General features: G+C 49.6%; 1 protein-coding gene across 2 annotated transcripts in view; it reads right to left on the reverse strand.

Moving 5' to 3' along the window:
* The window catches only part of gbe1b (glucan (1,4-alpha-), branching enzyme 1b), a 641,317-nt gene that overhangs the window by 474,903 nt on the left and 144,461 nt on the right, over positions 1 to 21,953 (reverse strand). For both annotated transcript variants that reach the window (XM_070893260.1, XM_070893261.1), the window contains exon 3: positions 18,206 to 18,321. In XM_070893260.1, coding sequence (XP_070749361.1) covers positions 18,206 to 18,321 — 116 coding nt within the window. The remainder of the gene's footprint in view (positions 1 to 18,205; positions 18,322 to 21,953) is intronic.

Raw genomic sequence — 21,953 nt, forward strand, 5'->3', positions numbered from 1 at the left:
TAACAAAGCCCCAGGTGAAGGGTGGGAAGGTGAGACCACTCGAGTATGGATAGTGCGAAAGGACCAGGAGCTGACATCCTATAATTGCACCTACTTTATTTGTGGCCATAAAGCCTACCCATGGTTACCAGCCAACTGGACAGGGTCCTGTTACTTAGGATATGTGGTACCCTTTATCAGATCAATAAAGACTCTAAGGGATGCCTATGGAAGCCACAGATTTAAACGGGATTTGACGTGGCTAAACGGAATATTCAAGGTAATGGTGCCACCCTATGGAATAGCATCGACCGAATGGCAGTTACGGGAACTGGCTAACTTAGTCGAATCAGTAGCCAACGCAACTTCCCAAGCCTTTGAAGGGATAAATGACGAAATGGTAGCTATTCGAACAGTGGCGCTCAAATCGTATGGCCTTAGATTATCTCCTAGCCAAGGAGGGAGGAACATGCGCATTAATAGGTGGAGAATGCTGTACGTATATCCCAGATAAATCAGAAGATATCGGCAGTCTAGCTGAAAACATCAGGATGGTTGGGAGCCCTGGGGAAATCTGTGGTACAGGGTTTGATCATATTCCTGCTGATAATCTTCGCCCTGTATCTATTTGTCATCGTTAAGTGTTGCTGTGCCAGGGTGGGAGAAACTATGTTACCTACCGAGACCACGGCTAGAGTTATGGTAGCAACAACTGTTGAGGGCTCTTGTGTGGAAATGGAAATGGAGAGACTGTACAAGATCAGAATGGATTGAGTTGTCCTTGTGAAGGACAAAATGGGGGAATGTGGAAATGTATTTTTATCTAAGCTGATACCATACGGTATTTGTGTGCCTTTTGATTAAAATGGAGTCCTGGCCCTTCCAGAACTTTCTGCATTTTAGCAGTCAGCTTGCATAAACAGCTAAACCTGGTTTGAGATGGCTGATGGCCATCAGACAGCTAGGAGACAAGTCATGCTGAGACAAGTACCCCCCCATGGTGCTCTCCTATTGTCTACACTACAGGAGTTCCATGTCACCCCACCCTTATCTTCTAGCCATTATCTCTTTCCGAGACCTCATCCATTTGATGCAAACAGATAAACTGACCAGGAAATTGGAACAATCCTGACACAATACAAGACAGGTGATAGCCCATTACCTATGACTCATGGAGTAATGGCCATTTGGCTTTCTGATAACCCTGACAAAAGGAAATATCTGGATACCATGTCAGGACCAGGATATAGTAATTAACTCTTTATCTGTATTCACTGACTGTGAGACAGAGCAATACACAGGGAGAGGCCAGAACTTTGGTTTTACTGTATAAATATCTTGTTAAACTGAACCATTTCGGAGGTGTTCACTTAGCCCTTGACTGAGTGTGACCTACCCCTTGCGAGCAAGTAAATTAAAGAAACTTCTACCGGAGCTGTAAGTGTCGGAGTCATTCTTTTCGGAGGTCGAGATTTCGACACTTGCTATCTTCAGGCATTTGTGGACATGCACTCCAAGGTCCCTTGGTTCTTCTACATTTCTCAGTGTCCTACAATTTATTGTGTATTCCCTCGCCAAATTACCTCACACTTCTCCGGATTGAATTCCATTTGCCACTTTTCTGCCCACCTGACCAGTTCATTGATACCTTCCTGCAGTCTACAGCTTTCTTCTTCACTGTCAACCACATCGCCAATTTTTGTATTATCTGCAAACTTCTTAATTATGACCCTTACATTGAAGTCTAGATCATCTGCCCTCATCGACACTCCTTGTCATCGTCTCAAAAAATTCAAAGTTAATCAGACATGACCTTCCCTTAACAAATCCATGCTGACTGTCCTTGATTAATCCGTGTCTTTCCAAATGACGATTTATCCCGTCCCTCAGAATTTTTTCCAATAATTTTCCCACCACCGAGGTTAGGCTGACTAACCTGTAATTATTCGACCTATCCCTTTCTCCCCTTTTAAAAAAAATAGCACAAAGTTAGCACAATGCCCATAGCCGGAGAGGATTGGAAAATGAAGGTCAGAGCCTCCACTATTTCCTCCCTTGCTTCTCTTAACAGCCTGGGATACACTTCATTCCATTTGCCTTCCTAATTATTTGCTGTACCTTCATCCGGGCCTGGCAATTTATCTACTTTCAAAGATGCTAAACCCCTTAATACTTCCTCTCTTTCTACGTTTATCCCATCTAATATTTCACACTCCTCCATCTTAACTACAATGTCTCCATCGTCCCCCTGTTCTGTGAAGACAGACGCACAGTATTCATTAAGAACCATACCCACGTCTTCCGCCTCCACACAGATTACCCTTATGGTCTCCAACAGGCCCTACTCTTTCATTAGGTATTTTCGTGCTCTTTATGTATTTTACTTGCCAATATTTTTTCATGCCTTTTCTTCTTTTTCTCCCCACTAGATTCTACTGCAATCGGCATCAGGGTCAGACTTGTGATTACCAGTATCTTCACTTCTATTGCAGCAAGGGTTAAAAATGCTCTCTCCAAGTATCAAACCACAAGCTCTATAATTGCACTGCTGGATGCTTTTATCACAGTCCAGAAAAAAACAACATTGCACACATCTTCACCATTCCATCTTACTGAATTTTTAGTGATGGCATTGTGAAATTCTTTCAAGTTGTTAGCCAGGATATCTTGTGAAATCGGCTAACAGATCATTCATCTCACCACTGTCAGATCGGCCTACATAACAACACTCACGGTCTTTGGAAATAATTAACTGCATTTTAAATATTTGAGAGATACAATGCAAGCCTTTATTTTAACTGCAGAAACATTTGTTCAATTGGCAAAATAGATGGTATGAGCATCAGTGTGAAGTTAATGAGACTGGAAGCATTTTAAAATGGTCGGGATAGTTCACGAAAACAATAGGGTTTTCACAGTCCGTTAGTCACCCCTTGCACTGAACACTCAGTATCAAAGCAATGCCCGCTTGTGGAGTGTGACACATTTTGTTTTTAAATAATAGCGCCATACAAAACCCATGGTCCACAATCCTGTTTTCGCCAGTACGACAATTAGCAGATTAAAAATGTCAAGTTAATTGGTTGCGTGCAGAGTTCACACAGATGTCAAGTCACTGCCACAACACTGCTGCACTGATGTGGGTGGTTTGATAACTGCGAGCCAGCGTGCTCTGTCACTTAGTGCGAGCTTGTTAGATAACACCAGCAGCCAAATGCATGGTCTGCCAGCACAACAACACCCACCTACCAGTGTCAGCAGTACTCGAGTGTAATTAGATTGTACTTCGATGACTAGGACAGTGAATTTTTCAGATGTGTTGTGTTACTTTATGCAATTGTTGCACGCAGCCCAATTGGGGGTGGAGGGAGAACATGCAGAACAACAGCTAAGACTTGACTTGTCCCTCCGAATTTCTCTCTCCTCCTTCCGCCCCCGGGGTATGGCTTTGTTGGCACCAGCTGCCCTCGGGTACCACACCTTAGCGGCCATCCTTTGTGAAGAGCTTGACCATCGAGCATCGGCAAGCGAATCTACCATGTACTGCGTTATAGCTGAACCCCATCCCGACTTCACCGGATAGCCACGTGCGAACACCTTCCAGCAGCAGTCATTGCTCAGCGATCAGGAATAGGAATCCGGATTGGCATTTCCCCAACCTGAATCCGGGCCACTGCGGCCAGTTTCAATATCCAGGCCTCGGCTCAATGATCAGCTAACTCACTCAGCACAAACCAGGCCATTGTCCAATGATCAGCTAACTCACTCAGCACAAACCAGGCCACTGTCCAATGATCAGCGAACTCAGCACAAACCAGGCCTTGGCCCAATGATCAGCTAACTCAGCACAAACCAGGCCACTGTCCAATGATCAGCTAACTCACTCAGCACAAACCAGGCCACTGTCCAATGATCAGCTAACTCAGCACAAACCAGGCCACTGTCCAATGATCAGCGAACTCAGCACAAACCAGGCCTTGGCCCAATGATCAGCTAACTCAGCACAAACCAGGCCACTGTCCAATGATCAGCTAACTCAGCACAAACCAGGCCTCGGCCCAATGATCAGCTAACTCAGCACAAACCAGGCCACTGTCCAATGATCAGCTAACTCAGCACAAACCAGGCCTCGGCCCAATGATCAGCTAACTCAGCACAAACCAGGCCATTGCCCAATGATCAGCTAACTTACTCAGCACAAACCAGGCCATTGCCCAATGATCAGCTAACTCACTCAGCACAAACCAGGCCATTGCCCAATGATCAGCTAACTCACTCAGCACAAACCAGGCCATTGCCCAATGATCAGCTAACTCACTCAGCACAAACCAAGCCATTGCCCAATGATCAGCTAACTCAGCACAAACCAGGCCATTGCCCAATGATCAGCTAACTCAGCACAAACCAGGCCATTGCCCAATGATCAGCTAACTCAGCACAAACCAGGCCATTGCCCAATGATCAGCTAACTCACTCAGCACAAACCAAGCCATTGCCCAATGATCAGCTAACTCAGCACAAACCAGGCCATTGCCCAATGATCAGCTAACTCACTCAGCACAAACCAGGCCATTGCCCAATGATCAGCTAACTCACTCAGCACAAACCAGGCCATTGCCCAATGATCAGCTAACTCACTCAGCACAAACCAGGCCATTACCCAATGATCAGCTAACTCAGCACAAACCAGGCCATTACCCAATGATCAGCTAACTCACTCAGCACAAACCAAGCCATTACCCAATGATCAGCTAACTCAGCACAAACCAGGCCATTGCCCAATGATCAGCTAACTCACTCAGCACAAACCAAGCCATTGCCCAATGATCAGCTAACTCAGCACAAACCAGGCCAGCACCAGCCCCTCGACACTATTCAGAAAGTCCTGTTGGAAAGCACGTGAATGCGGATGTTAGGTGAAAAGGATCAGTCTTAGTCGTGATGCATCCTGGAGTCAAATAACATTCCAATCTTCTTCTGAGCCAGTCCCCCGGAGTCGAGGATGACTTGCTTCCACACTAAAATGAGTTCTCAGTGACTGATGAGACCAATGCAGGACCTATAATCTCTGTCACAGGTGGGGCAGATGGTGGTTGAAGAGATGGGTGGGTGAGGTGCTTGGTTGTCGTGCGCTCCTTCCGCTATTTGTACTTGGCTTCCGCATCCTCCCCACGAACAGACTCGATGTTCGGCACCTTCCCGACTGCTTCTTCTCCACTTTGAGCAGTCATGGGCCGAGAGTCGGTGAGGATGTTACATTTCTTCAAGGAGGCTTTGAGGGTGTCCTTGAAGTGTTTTTTCTGCCCTCCTCGGGCTTGCTTGCCATATCGGAGCTCTGAATAGAGCGCTTGTTTTGGGAGTCTTGTGTCAGGCATGCGGACGATGTGGCCTGTCCTGCGGAGTTGGTCGAGTGCTGTCGGTGCTTCGATGCTGGAAATGTTGGCCTGAGCGAGAACACTGACGTTGGTGCGTCTGTCCTCCCAGTGGATTAGCAGGATCTTGCGGAGGCAGCATTGGTGGTACTTCTCCAGCGCTTTGAGGTGCCTGCTGTACATAGTCCATGTCTCTGTAGCATAAAGGAGGACGGGTATCGCTACTGCCCTGTAGACCACGAGCTTGGTGCCAGATTTGAGATCCTGGTCTTCAAACACTCTCTTCCTCAGGCGACCGAAGGCTGCACTGACACACGCATACATCTCGCAGTCAAATAACCTTCCAATACATTCCATCCAGGCTCACGATCCTGAATTTTAAAATGCTTTGTTGTCAAATAAGAGTACAAAAGCAAAAGATATGGTAAATCTTTATAACTCACTGGTTTGGCCCCAGTTGGAGCAGCGTGGCCAATCCTGGGCACCGCACTTTTGGAAGGATGTCAAGGCCTTGGACAGGATGCAGAGGAGATTGACCAGAATGGTCCCAGGGATGAGGGACTTCAGTTATATAGTGTGACTGGAGAAGCTGGAATTCTTCTCCTTAGAGCAGATAAAATGAAGGGGCAATTTATTAGAGGTGTTCAAATTTATGAAGGGTTTTGATCGAGTAAATAAGGAGAAACTGGGTTCCACTGGCAGGAGGGTTGGTAACCAGAGGACAGATTTAAGGAAATTGGCAAAATGTTGTGATCTGGAACACGCTGCCTGAAACATAGAAAATAGGTTCAAGAGTAGGCCATTCGGCCCTTCGAGCCTGCACCATTCAATATGATCATGGCTGATCATTCACCTCAGTACGCCATTCTTGCTTTCTCTCCATACCCCTTGATCCCTTTAGCTGTAAGAGCCACATCTAACCCCTTTTGACTATATCTAACAAACTGGCCTCAACAACTTTCTGAGATAGAGAATTCCACAGGTTCACAATTGTCTGAGTGAAGAAGTTTCTCCTCATCTCGGTCCTAAATGGCTTACCCCTTATCCTTAGACTGGGACCTCTGGTTCAGGACTTCAACATCGGGAACATTCTTCCTGCATCTAACCTGTCCAATCCCATCAAAATTTTATATCTTTCTATGAGATTCCCTCTCATTCTTCTAAATTCCAGTGAATATAAGCCGAGTCGATCCAGTCTCTCCTCATAGGTCAGTCCTGCCATCCCAGGAATCAGTCTGATGAACCTTCGCTGCACTCCCTCAATAGCAAGAATGTCCTTCCTCAGATTAGGAGACCAAAACTGTGCACAATATTCCAGGTGAGGCCTCACCAAGGTCCTGTACAACTGCAGTAAGACCTCCCTGCTCCTATACTCAAATCCCCTCGCTATGAAGGCCAACATACCATTTGCCTTCTTCACCGCCTGCTGTACCTGCATGCCAACTTTCAATGACTGATGTACCATGACACCCAGGTCTCGTTGCACCTCCCCTTTTCCTAATCTGTCACCATTCAGGTAATATTCTGCCTTCCTGTTTTTGCCACCAAAGTGGATAAGCTCACATTTATCCACATTATACTGCATCTGCCATGCATTGGGCGATGGGAGCAGATTCAACAGCAACTTTCAAAAGTGAACTGGATAAATACTTGAAAAGGAAATATTTTCAGTTATGGGGAAAGAGCGAGGGAAGTGGGAACTAATTGGAGAGCTCTTTCAAACAGCCGGCTCGGGCACGATGGGCCGAATGATGCATAAATGGAGCAGACTGTGACTTTCCGATCCTAAGTTCAAAGTGGTTCATTTCAGTAATTGCACAATCAATGGGAAATTGGTACAGGAGTTGGCACAGACACAGAACGTGTTATTTTCCAGCTGATTGCGTTGTGTGAAACGTGCAGAGTTTATGCTCTTCAGTTTATGCACTACTTGCGCTTTGTCGATTTCAAACGGAGCTTCAAGTTCATGCAGAAATCTCCAGTTGAAGATAATTAAGGGATCATGGCGGGGGGCGGGGTGGAAGCAGGAGGTTGGTGCAATTCATCAGCTCCAACGTCAACATCACTTGCAGCAGATGGAAGGCTCCCTTTCCACTCCCAGTCCGACAGTCTATTGGTTACATCACACCAGCACTCAATTTGATTTCCCTTTCAAAACAGAAAAGGCTATATTCCTTCAGCGAGAAGTGCTAGTTAGGGTAATTGACCCAGTACTGATTTCAGTTCAAATTCTGTACAATATGTTTGTAAAATACTGTCGGCATTCGCAAACCCCATTTGGTACTTCTTATCTTTAGTTTTAGATGCAAATACATTTACTTTGGCTGTAAAATCGAGAGAAGTATAATGTGCCCAATTCCAGTGTGAGAGTGGAACTGCAGCATGGAAATATAACGTATCCAGTCAACGGATTAATGCCAGGAGGGTAATGATTAACGCTCAGTCCCACACAACTCATCGAGGGCAGATTACCAATAAATCACAGATTTTTGGATTACAGGATAAGGTCCACTTACAGGAATCGCTGTTAATTCACTGACAGAGATTCATTCGACCAAAATCCCAAATTGGTAGCCCTGGTGCAACAAGAATAGCTTCTGACTGGGGTATTGCAAGGCTGTTCTTGTTTAGGAAACCACACGCCAGCAGCCTCCGGAGAGGAGAGAGGATAAATGTACCAGCCCAAGGCATCAAACAATCCGCGTTACAGTAGCCTGTTGCTCTGCCAGCTTTCTATTGATGAAAAACATGCCTCATGGCTGTATCAGGATTTCAGACCATCCTCCCATGGGAGCATCTTGGTGAGAGACATGTTAAAAGATGCGAGTGTTCAGCAAACACTCTGGTGCACATGCCTCATCTGAACGCTGATCTTTACCTGCTGGCCTATATTCGGGAGTTCAGAAGAATGAGAAGTGATCTCGTTGAAACATACAAGATGCTGAGGGGGATTGACAGGGTAGATGCTATGGGGATGTTTCCCCCTGGCTGGAGAGTCGAGAATCAGGGGGCACAGGATAAGGGGTCGGCCATTTAGGACTGAGAGGAGGAGAAATTTCTTCACTCAGAGGGTGGTGAATCTTTGGAATTCTCTACCCCAGAGGGCTGAGGATGCTGAGACGTTGGGAATATTCAAGGCTGAGATCGATAGATTTTTGGACTTGAGGGGAATCGAGGGATGAGGGGAATCGAGGGATATGGGGATCGGGCGGGAAAGTGGATTGATGTACTGTTTGGCTAGTTGAGTCCTGTCAATATTCCTCCCCTACTGCCTCAAACACTCTAACCCCTGCCTCCTCCACTGAGTCTCACTGTTTAACTGAAACTAATCACACATTTTAACTTATTTTAGACTGTTTACACCACCTGGAAAAAGCCAGCCACAGAAAAATACAGAAACGAGGACCATTTACTATTCATAGTATTTGCAGAGTTTCACTGCATTCAAGGAAGAAAAAGAGTATACCAACAACTTGCATTTATTTAGCACCTTTAACATAGTAAAACGTCCCAAATGTTAACAAATTTTGACCCCGAGCCACATATGGATATATTAGGGCAGGTGACTAAAAGCTTTGGCAAAGAGGTGGCTTTTAAAGAGCAGCTTAAAGGAGGAGAGGGGGGCGGAGAGGTTCAGGCAGAGAATTACAGAGCTTGGGGTCCAGGCAGCTAAAAGCACGGCCGCCATTGGTGGGGCAAAGGAAATCAGGGATGCTCAAAAGGCCTGAAAGAGATCTCGGAGGGTTTTTATTTGTGCGCGCGGCCCATTCAAAATATCGGATCTGCGCGGGTATTCCACATTTAACATGCGGAGAGCTGCTTGCACGGGAGCTTCAGACCACTGCACAGCGTAAATTCAACATTGGTTGTAACAGTCCTCAGATAATGGAGCAGTCCATGCCCGCATGCAGCAAGACCTGGACAACATTCAGTCTTGGGCTGATAAGTAGCAAGTAACATTCGCGGCACACAATGTCTATGTCCAGCAATGACTATGTCCAGCAAGCGAGAGTCTAACCACCTCCCCTTAACATTCAACGGCATTACCATCACCGAATCCCCAACAATCAACATCCTGGGGGGTCACCATTGACTTAACTGGACCAGCCACATAAAAACTGTGGCAACAAGAGCAGGTCAGAACTGGGTATTCTGTGGCGAGTGTCTCACCTCCTGACTCCCTAAAGCCTTTCCACCATCTACAAGGCACAAGTCAGGAGTGTGATGGAATACTCTCCACTTGCTTGGATGAGTGCAGCTCCAACAACACTCAAGAAGCTCGACACCATCCAGGACAAAGCAGCCCGCTTGATTGGCCCCCCATCCACCACCTTCAACACTCACTCCCTCCACCACCGGCGCACCGTGGCTGCAGTGTGCACCAACTAAAAATAGTTCTGGACACCGTCACAAGTGCAAATACATTCTCGATGTCTACCCTATCAAACCCTTTCATAATCTTAAAGATCTCGATCAGGTCATCTCTCAGCATTCTCTGAGAGAAACGACCCCTAGCCTGTGCAATCTTTCCTTACATTTATAAACTCTCAGTTCTGGTATCATCCTTGTATATCTTTCTTGCACTTTCTCCAGTGCCTCTAAATCCTTTCTATAATATGGAGACCAGAACTGTACACTGTACTCCAAGTGTGGTCTCACCAAGGATAATGGATGCAAGAGATTGCGAACCTCAGGACTGTCGAATGTGTGGGGGAAGTGGCGAGCCTGAATGAGGGCATCAAAACATGACTAGCATTCGGTTTTGTTTTAATTTAAATTATGCAGAAATTTAAAACATTACCCGGAGATATTTGACAAATTGCTTCTGTCTGGTCACATTTAATAACAATCACCTGACCTAATGTTCAAAACAGAAAATCCAAGGGGGAGGAGAAGCTGAAGTGGATGGCACTCACAGGCACGCTCCCAGACACACACACGCTCACTCACCGACACACGCTCGCTCGCTCACTCACTGACACACGCTCGCTCGCTCACTCACCGACACACGCTCGCCCGCTCACTCACCGACACACGCTCGCACGCCCACTCACCGACACACGCTCGCTCGCTCACTCACTGACACACGCTCGCTCGCTCACTCACCGACACACGCTCGCCCGCTCACTCACCGACACACGCTCGCACGCTCACTCACCGACACACGCTCGCACGCTCACTCACCGACACACGCTCGCCCGCTCACTCACCGACACACGCTCGCCCGCTCACTCACCGACACACGCTCGCTCGCTCACTCACTGACACACGCTCGCTCGCTCACTCACCGACACACGCTCGCCCGCTCACTCACCGACACATGCTCGCACGCTCACTCACCGACACACGCTCGCTCGCTCACTCACTGACACACGCTCGCTCGCTCACTCACCGACACACGCTCGCCCGCTCACTCACCGACACATGCTCGCACGCTCACTCACCGACACACGCTCGCACGCTCACTCACCGACACACGCTCGCCCGCTCACTCACCGACACACGCTCGCTCGCTCACTCACCGACACACGCTCGCTCGCTCACTGACTGACACTCGCTCACTGACTGACACACGCTCACTCACCGACACACGCTCGCCCGCTCACTCACCGACACACGCTCGCACGCTCACTGACTGACACTCGCTCACTGACTGACACACGCTCACTCACCGACACACGCTCGCTCGCTCACTCACCGACACACGCTCGCACGCTCACTGACTGACACACGCTCGCCCGCTCACTCACCGACACACGCTCGCTCGCTCACTGACTGACACACGCTCGCTCGCTCACTGACTGACACACGCTCGCCCGCTCACTCACCGACACACGCTCGCACGCTCACTCACCGACACACGCTCGCACACCGACACACGCTCGCTCGCTCACTGACTGACACACGCTCACCGACCGACACACGCTCGCTCACTCACTCACTGACACACGCTCGCTCGCTCACTCACCGACACACGCTCGCCCGCTCACTCACCGACACATGCTCGCACGCTCACTCACCGACACACGCTCGCTCGCTCACTCACTGACACACGCTCGCTCGCTCACTCACCGACACACGCTCGCACGCTCACTCACCGACACATGCTCGCACGCTCACTCACCGACACACGCTCGCTCGCTCACTCACCGACACACGCTCGCCCGCTCACTCACCGACACATGCTCGCACGCTCACTCACCGACACACGCTCGCACGCTCACTCACCGACACACGCTCGCACGCTCACTCACCGACACACGCTCGCACGCTCACTCACCGACACACGCTCGCCCGCTCACTCACCGACACACGCTCACCGACCGACACACGCTCGCTCACTCACTCACTCAGACACACGCTCGCTCACTCACTCACTCAGACACACACACGCTCACTCACTCACTCAGACACACACGCTCACTCACTGACACACTCACACACTCACTGACACACACACTCACTGACACACACACACTCACTGACACACACACACTCACTGACACACACACACACTCACTGACACACACACACACTCACTGACACACACACACACTCACTGACACACACACACACTCACTGACACACACACACACTCTGATACACACACACGCTCACTCACTGACACACACGCTCACTCACTCAGACACACACGCTCACTCACTCACTGACACACACGCTCACTCACTCAGACACACACGCTCACTCACTCACTGACTGACACACACGCTCACTCACTCACTGACACACACGCTCATTCACTCACTGACACACACGCTCACTCACTCACTGACACACACGCTCACTCACTCACTGACACACACGCTCACTCACTCACTGACACACACGCTCACTCACTCACTGACACACACGCTCACTCACTCACTGACACACACGCTCACTCACTCACTGACAGACACACTCACTCACTCACTGACACACTCACTCACTCTCTGACACATACACACATCATCGGCAGTCCCTCGGAATCGAGGAAGACTTTCTTCCACTCCTGAAGTGAGTTCATTGGTGGCTGCACAGTCCAATACGAGAGCCGCAGACTCTGTCACAGGTGGGACGGATAGTCATTGAGGGGTAGGTGGTACTGATTTGCCGCACGCTCTTTCCGCTGTCTGCGCTCGATTTCTGCATGCTCTCGGCATTGAGACTCGAGGTGCTCAGCGCCCTCCCGGATGCACTTCCTCAACTTAGGGCGGTCTTGAGCCAGGGACTCCCAAGTGTCAGTGGGGGTGTCGCACTTTATCAGGGAGGCTTTGAGGGTGTCCTTATAGCGTTTCTGCTACACACCTTTGGCTCGTTTGCCGTGAGGGAGCTCCGAGTAGAGCACTTGCTTTGGGAGTCTTGTGTCTGGCATGCGAACTATGTGGCCTGCCCAGCAGAGCTGAGCGAGTGTGGTCAGTGCTTCAATGTTGGGGATGTTAACCTGAATGAGGTCGCTGATGTTGGTGCGCCTGTCCTCCCAGGGGATTTGTAGGATCTTGTGGAGACATCGCTGGTGATATTTCTCCAGAAACTTGAGGTGTCTACTGTCCATGGTCCATGTCTCCGAGCCATACAGGAGGGCAGGTATTACTACAGCCCTGTAGACCATGAGCTTGGTGGTAGATTTGTGGGCCTGGTCTTCAAACACTCTTCTCCTCAGGCAGCCGAAGGTTGCACTGGGGTACTGGAGGTGATTTTGGATCTCGTCATCGATGCCTGCTCTTGATAAGAGGCTCCCGATGTATGGGAAACGGTCCACGTTGTCCAGGGCCGCGCCGTGGATCTTGATGACTGGGAGGCAGTGCGGTGAGGACAGGCTGGTGGAGGACCTTTGTCTTACTGATGTTTAGTCGAAGGCCCATGCTTTCGTACGCCTCACTGACACACACACGTACCTCACTGACACACACACGCGCGCACACTCTCTCACCGACACACAAACAGAAGGATTTCACTTCTGCCAAACAAGCCGAGAAAAACATGCCCTGCCGTTTGGTTTGTTTGCTTTGCTGTGTGGAGCTCGATGCGGGGAATGCTGCGAGCTGGCAAAATCTGCAGAGCGGCTGGATCCCTGAGTTACAGCACTCAGGACTTATTGTGATGGCACTATAATTAAGCAGACTAGGCTATCATCGGGTTGTGTCTGGCAAGCCATTTGCTGCATTTTTCATAAAAACATATTAGGGACACCCAACACAGCTTCATAACGAGATCATGTCTTACAAATTTAATCGTATTTTTTTTTGAAGAAGTCACCAAGTTGATGGATGAGGGAAGCCCTGTAGATATTATTTACTTAGATTTCCAAAAAGCTTTTGACAAGTTACCAAGAGGCTTCTCTACAAGATCGAAGCCTCTGGTGTTAGTGGTAATATATTGAGCCAGATTGAGAACTGGCTGGCAGGACACAGACAGAAAGCAGTTGGAGATGGATTTGGAATTGTTTGGAGGCTGGTCAGTGGTGTTCTGCAGGGATCGGTGTTGGGACCGCTTTATTTTTATGAATGATCTGAATATCGATGCTGGGGGCACGATCTGATACCAAGATCTGTGCGAGTGTTGGGACTGTAGACGATGCCTGTCTGCTTCAGGCAGATCTTAATGTGTTGGGAGATTTGCTGTGTGCTGACTGGCAAATGCTTATATCTTAGATAAGTGAAGTGTTATGCATGTGGGCAGGGCAAATGATCAACATTCGTACATCCTCCAGGGAAAGGATTTAAAGCAGGTGCTGAAAGAAAGTGATCTAGGCGTTATCGTGCATAGATCTCTAGAGGTTGATGAGCAATGCAATCATTAGAGCAAATAGGATGTTGGGATGTATTTACAAGACAATTGACGGTGAGACAAAGCGTACTGTTTGTCCTTGTAAATGACCTTGGTCAGGCCTCAGTTGCAACACTGGGTCCAGTTTTAGTCTCCTCACATGGTGGGTGATATTGAGGCTTTGGAAATGGTGCAAAGGAGGGCCACTAGACTAATTCCCAGTTTAAAACATCCTAGTTATCAAGATAGGCTAAGAGAGTTGGGACTCTTTACCTTTGAGCAGCATAGACTTAGGGGTGATCTGATCGAGGTTTAGAAGATGATGAAGGGAATAGATTGTGTTCCAGTTGAGAGTTTATTCCAATTAAATAGGTTAGGGAGGACCAGGGGTCACAATTTTAAGTTGTATAAGGCCAGATCTAGGTTAGATGTCAGGAGGTGGTTCATTTCCAAGAGAATAGTGGACCTCTGGAACAGGCTGCCGTCTCGTGTGGTGGACGCCGATTCGCTGAATTCCCTCAAGCGAGAGCTGGACCCGTTTCTGGCTGGGGCCGACATCACCTCTTACAGAAGGTAGGTAATGCATAGAATTATCAGGGCATGAGTGATCTTCTGGACTAGTTTCAATCGTCTGAGGGGTCGGAGAGGAATTTCCCAGATGTTTCCCCCCCAATTGGCCTGGGTTTTATCTGTTTTTTTGCCTCTCCCAGGAGGTCTCACGGTTTTGGGTGGGGTGGAGTGTATATGTTGTGATACACAAGGTATCGCAAGTGCGTGGGACAGGCTGGATGGACCAGATGATCTTTACCTGTCCGTCATTGTTTGTATGCTTGTATGCAAGAACCTTCCTTTAATACGCTTTATATTACAAGCAAGCCTCCAAAAGCAATACTGCAATGCAAATGAGGCAACATATTTTGCTGACCCCTGTGCTCGCTGACCTACATTGGCTCCTGTCCTCCAATGCCTCGATTTCAAAATTCCCATCTTTATGTTCAAATCACTCCATGGCCTCGCCACTCCCTACCTCTGTAACCTCCTCCAGCCCCACAACCCTCCGAGATCTCTGCGCTCCTCCAATTCGGGCCTCTTGAGCATCGCCGATTTCCATCGCTCCACCATTGGCGGCCATGCCTTCAGCTGGCTGGGCCCGAAGCTCTGGAACTCCCTCCCTAAACCTCTCCACCTCTCTCTCTTCCTTTCAGACACTCCTTGAAACCTACCCCCCCGACCAAACCTTCAGTGACCCGTCGCAATGTCTCAGGTAATTCAGGTGTCAGATATCGTTTGATAATCGCTCCTGTGAAGCGGCTTGGGACGTTTGTACTACGTTAAAGGTGTTATATAAATGCAAGTTGTTGTTGTTGTTGACGAAGAGGCACGGGCCACCTCGCCGGGCGGTTCCGTCCCCTGTCTCCAGAGGCAGAACAGCGTCCGTTGTTCCGCCCGAGCATACTGAGCACTCGCCCACCCCCCCCCCCCACACCCCCCCCCACACCCCCCCCACACACCCCCCACACACCCACCCCCCCCCCCCACACACCCACCCCCCCCCCCACACCCACCCCCCCCCCACCACACCCCCCCCCCCCCACCCACACCCCCCCCCCCCACCCAGCCATCGGCTGTCCTCAGCCCGTGGACCTGCACTAATCCTCCGCAGTCAGCAGACAAGGTGCATGCATACAAACAGAGTTACTCAGCTGACTTTAGAGCAACGACTGTTTCCTTGCGACAGTTACTGCCGGTCCATAGGTCCGCTCGGGAGTATAAGCCACAGGGAATTGGGAACAATGACAGCTGCAGCAAACTGCAGAACCACTTCCGCTGGAGAGTGGAGCAAAGCAAGCCGCAAAAACACTCACTAATTTGGCCAAGCGGAGTTAACACAATGGATTGGGAGCCGGTTACTCCTCACCCAACATTTGACATCAACGGCAGCTCCTTTGCAGGGTTTGATTGCATGACAGTTCTTCACAAGAACTGGCCGTCGGGCCCCTCCCCCTCGCGGTCTGTTGGCACCAGCGGAGGAGACATACACTGGGCTGATATCAATGGGCAAAACGTGGGCTGGAGAATTCTCCGAGGGGCGGGCAGGCGAGGCTGGGAGCACTTCCTCACACACAGCTTAACCAACCGGTTACCGGGTAAAGATGGCTGGAGAACAGCGACAGCGCCTATCCCAGTAACGACTGGATGCTGTCCTGGGGAAAACAGAAGGGTTGGTTAACATAGAAAATAGGTGCAGGAGTAGGCCATCCGGCCCTTCGAGCCTGAACCACCATTCAATAAGATCATGGCTGATCATTCCCTCGGTACCCCTTTCCTGCTTTCTCTCCATACCCCTTGATCCCTTTAGCCGCAAGGGTCATATCTAACTCCCTCTTGAATATATCCAATGAACTGGCATCAACAACTCTCTGCGGCAGGGAATTCCACAGGTTAACAACTCTCTGAGTGAAGAAGATTCTCCTCATCTCAATCCTAAATAGCTTACCCCTTATCCTTAGACTGTGACGTCTGGTTCTGGACTTCCCCAACATCGGAAAAATTCTTCCCGCATCTAACCTGTCCAGTCCCGTCAGAATCTTATATGTTTCTATGAGATCCCCTCTCATCCTTCTAAACTCCAGTGTATAAAGGCCCAGTTGATCCAGTCTCTCCTCATATCAGTCCAGCCATCCCTGGAATCAGTCTGGTGAACCTTCGCTGCACTCCCTCAAATAGCAAGAACGTCCTTCCTCAGATTAGGAGACCAAAACTGAACACAATATTTCAGGTGGGGCCTCACCAAGGCCCTGTACAACTGCAGTAAGACTTCCCTGGTCCTATACTCAAATCCCCTTGCTATGAAGGCCAACATGCCATTTGCCTTCTTCACCACCTGCTGTACCTGCATGCCAACCTTCAATGACTGATGTACCATGACACCCAGGTCTTGCTGCACCTCCCCTTTTCCTAATCTGCAACCATTCAGATAATATTCTGCCTTTGTGTTTTTGCCCCCAAAGTGGATAACCTCACATTTACCCACATTATACTACATCTGCCATGTATTTGCCCACTCGCCTAACCTTTCCAAGTCACCCTGCAGCCTCTTAGCGTCCTCATCACAGCTCACACCGCCACCCAGCTTAGTGTCATCTGCAAACTTGGAGATATTACACTCAATTCCATCATTCAAATCATTAATATTTATTGTAAATAGCTGGGGTCCCAGCACTGAGCCCTGCGACACTCCACTAGTCACTGCCTGCCATTCTGAAAAGGACCCGTTGATCCCGACTCTCTGCTTCCTGTCTGCCAACCAGTTCTCTATCCACGTCAGTACATTACCCCCAATACCATGTGCTTTGATTTTGCACACCAATCTCTTGTGTAGGACCTGGTATCAGGAACATACAAACAAGGAGGTGGCCATTCAGCCCCTCAAGCCTGTTGCACCATTCTATCAGACCATGGTTGTTCTGTACCTTAACTCCATCTACCTCCCTGGGTTCCGTGACCCTTTGACGGCCTTGCCGAACAAAAATCAAGCATTCTCAGTTTTGAAATTGTCAAATGACCCACCCCACAATCTCAACGGTTTTTTTTTTGGGGGGGGGGGGGAAGAGAAGGGTTCCAGATTCCCACTGCCCTTTGTGTGAAGAAGTGCTTTCCCTTCCCCAAAGCTGCCTGAAGTCACAAACTCTCCTTGGCCCAGAATGTCCCTGAAAATAACCAGAAGTGCAGTGTCAGAAGCCCCTTGGGCTGAGGCGTCACCTGGTGTAAACCAACATTCGATCACCGTGCACAGCAGGGTTATTGCAGAATTGAATAGCTGCAGACAATGAATTGTTGACTTCTTCAGAAAAAAATGAGACGACAGGTATTTATCCGACACTCCTATCTTTATACTGAACTCACTTTTCGCTACGCCCCGAGAGAATCAGTGGGGGAAAAGATTTAGTTACTTCATACTGAAGAACCCTCAATTATGTTTTGCGAATAAGGAAAGCAACAAAAATCCTAAAGTAACAAAGCTGTTTTTTGACAGTGAAAGCATTACTATTTTCAAGTGAAACTACCCGTGTTAAAAAGCTCACCTTCAGCTTGGATCCATGGGGTACAGGGGATGAACCATCAGCTCTGCGTGGGATGTGCAGCTCCCATTTCCCATGCTGCAACTTTTTGTAATGATGTGAAGAAGTGTTCCAGCCATCTAGAGGAAAGATACAGCGTCACTACAATCTCATGCTGCGCATTATTTTACATCATTATCGAGAAACATAGATCAATTGCCCAAAACCCATGATGCACGGGAGAAAAAAGGAAAGACAGGGATTCATCGGGAAGCAACAACTGGGTGTCGACAAGCTGGAGTTTTAAAAACCCTCCAGAGGTCAGTCTCTGAGTCAGAAGGTTGTGGGTTCAAGTCTCACTCCAGAGTTTGAGCACAAAATCTCGGCTGACCCTCCCAGTGCAGTGCTGAGGGAGTGCTGCACTGTCTTTCAATAAGACATTAAACCGAGGCCCCGTCTGCTCTCTCAAGTGGACGTAAAAGATCCACGGCCACTATTTCGAAGAAGAGCAGGGGAGTTATCCCCGGTGTCCTGGGGCTAATATTTATCCCTCAATCAACATCACTGGAACAGATGATGTGGTCAGTGTCACATTGCTATGTGTGGGAGCCATGTTTCCTAAATTCTAACAGTGATCAAGGTACTTCACTGGCTGTAAAGCGCCCTGGGACGTTCTGAGGTCATGAATGGTGCTGCATAAAGGCAAGTTCTTTCTTTCTTGGAGGAGGGAGGACAGTTTGAGAGAGTGATTGTAGGAATGAGACAGGAGGTAGACGGAATGTGCAAAAAAACATCGAGGGGGTCAGGCAACGCCTCAGGTTAGACTTGGCACTGAAATTCATATACATCACACCAGACCAGACGTCTCTAGGCTTTGCTCAAATTTGTGGCAAGGGAACAAAGACTGCAGAAGTTTCAGTTCCTGAAATTGTGTGCAATTTCAGCCGCTTTAATACATAGCCTGTGCTGGCCCGCTCAGCGCAAACTCCACAAGCAATGGCTTTTCCAAACCAGGCCCGTCCTTCTCTTGGTGTTCTCGAACAATCAACAATTGTGTTTATGGTGGAAGCACATTCAATATAACTTTCAGAGGGGAAATTGGATATATATTTTTTTACTATTAGTTCCGGGATGTGACCGTCGCTGGCAAGGCCGGCATTTATTGCCCATCCCTAATTGCCCCTTGAGAAGGTGGTGGTGAGCTGCCTCAGTCCGTGTGGTGAAGGTGCTGTTAGGAAGGGAGTTCCAGGATTGTGACCTAGCGACTATAAAGGAACAGCGATATATTTCCAAATCAGCATGGTGTGCAAGTTGGAGGGCAACTTACAGGTGGTGATGTTCCCATACGCCTGTTGCCCTTGTCCTTCTAGGTGGTGGAGGTCCCGGGTTTGGGAGGTACTGCCGAAGAAGCCTTGGCGAGTTGCTGCAGTGAATCTTGTAGATGGTGCACACGGCAGCCACGGTGCGCCGGTGGTGGAGGGAGTGAATGTTGAAGGTGGTGGATGGGATGCCAATCAAGCGGCCTGCTTTGTCCTGGATGGTGTCGAGCTTTTTGAGTGTTGCTGGAGCTGCACTCATCCAGGCAAGTGGGGAGTATTCCATCACACTCCTGACTTGTGCCTTGCAGATGGTGGCAAGGCTTTGGGGAGTCAGGAGGAGAGACATTTGCCGCAGAATACCCAGCCTCTGACCTGCTCTTGTATCCACAGTATTTGTGGCTGGTCCAGTTAAATTTCTGGTCAATGGTGACCCCCAGGATGTTGGTAGTAGGGGATTCGGCGATGGTAATGCCGTTGAATATCAAGGGGACGTGGTTAGACTCTCGCTTGTTGGAGATGGTCATTGCCTGGCACTTATGTTACTTGCCACTTATCAGCCCAAGCCTGAATGTTGTCCAGGTCTTGCTGCATGTGGGTATGGACTGCTTCATTATCTGAGGAGCTATGAATGGAACTGAACACTGTGCAGTCATCAGCGAACATCCCCACTTCTGACCTTATGATGGAGGGAAGCTCATTGATGATACAGCTGAAGATGATTGGGCCGAGGACACTGCCCTAAGGAACTCTTGCAGTGATGTCCTAGGGCTGTGATAATTGACCTCCAGTCACTACAACCATCTTCCTTTGTGCTGGGTATGACTCCAGCCAGTGGAGAGCTTTCCCCCTGGTTCCTATTGACTTCAGTTTTACTAGGGCTCCTTGATGCCACACTCGGTCAAGTGCTGCCTTGATGTTGAGGGCAGTCACTCTCCTCACACCTCTAGAATTCAGCTCTTTTGCCCATGTTTGGACCAAGGCTGTAATGAGATCTGGAGTCGAGTGGACCTGGCGGAACCCAAACTGAGCATCGGTGAGTAAGTGCTGCTTGATAGCACTGTCAACGACACCTCCCATCACTTTGCTGATGATTGAGAGTAGACCGATGGGGTGGTAATTGGCCGGATTGGAGTTGTCCTGCTTCTTGTGGACAGGACATACCTGGGCAGTTTCCCACGTTCAGCAGGAAAAATGTGCAGGGCAATGGGGAAAGGGCAGATGCGAGTGGGACTGACTGGATAGCTCTTTTTAACATAGAAACATAGAAACACAAGAGCCGCCACAGCAAGGATGGGCAGAATGCCTCCTTCTGTGCTACAAGATTGAATGATTATTTCAACAAAAGTTTTGCCTCCAAATTTTAAACGGTGATTACTTTTTCGTTGAACGTGTGAAACTTACATACACCACACCAGAACAGATCAAAATACCACGTTCAAGGCAATGGAACGCTTTACGTTGTGGTGGCATGAGCAATGTTTTGGGAATGTTTGTGTCTCCCCCCACTACACTCCCCCCCAACTACACTCTCCGCCACCCCACACACACATTCTCCGCCCCCCCCACACACACATTCTCCGCCCCCCCACACACACATGTATTCCCCCCCCACACAAACACATTCCCCACACACACACACACACACATTCCCCACACACACACATTCCCCCCCCACACACACATTCCCCCCCCCACACACACACACATTCCCCCCCCCCCCACACACACATTCCCCCCCCCCACACACACACACATTACCCCCCCCCCACACACACACACATTCCCCCCCCCCACACACACACACATTCCCCCCCCCACACACACACATTCCCCCCCACACACACACATTCCCCCCCCCACACACACATTCCCCCCCCCACACACACACATTCCCCCCCCCCACACACACACATCCCCCCCCCCACACACACACATCCCCCCCCACACACACACATTCCCCCCCCCCCACACACACACATTCCCCCCCCCCCCCACACACACACATTCCCCCCCCCACACACACACACATCCCCCCCCCACACACACACACATCCCCCCCCCACACACACACACATCCCCCCCCCACACACACACACATCCCCCCCCCACACACACACACATCCCCCCCCCACACACACACATCCCCCCCCCACACACACACATCCCCCCCCACACACACATCCCCCCCCCACACACACACACATCCCCCCCCCACACACACACATTCCCCCCCCCCCACACACACACACATTCCCCCCCCCCCCCACACACACACACATCCCCCCCCCCACACACACACATCCCGCCCCCACACACACATCCCCCCCCCACACACACATCCCCCCCCCACACACACATCCCCCCCCCACACACACATCCCCCCCCCCACACACACATCCCCCCCCCCCACACACACATCCCCCCCCCCCACACACACATCCCCCCCCCCACAC

The sequence above is a fragment of the Pristiophorus japonicus genome, chromosome 11 (genome assembly GCF_044704955.1).
Source record: "Pristiophorus japonicus isolate sPriJap1 chromosome 11, sPriJap1.hap1, whole genome shotgun sequence".
NCBI lineage: Eukaryota > Metazoa > Chordata > Chondrichthyes > Pristiophoridae > Pristiophorus > Pristiophorus japonicus.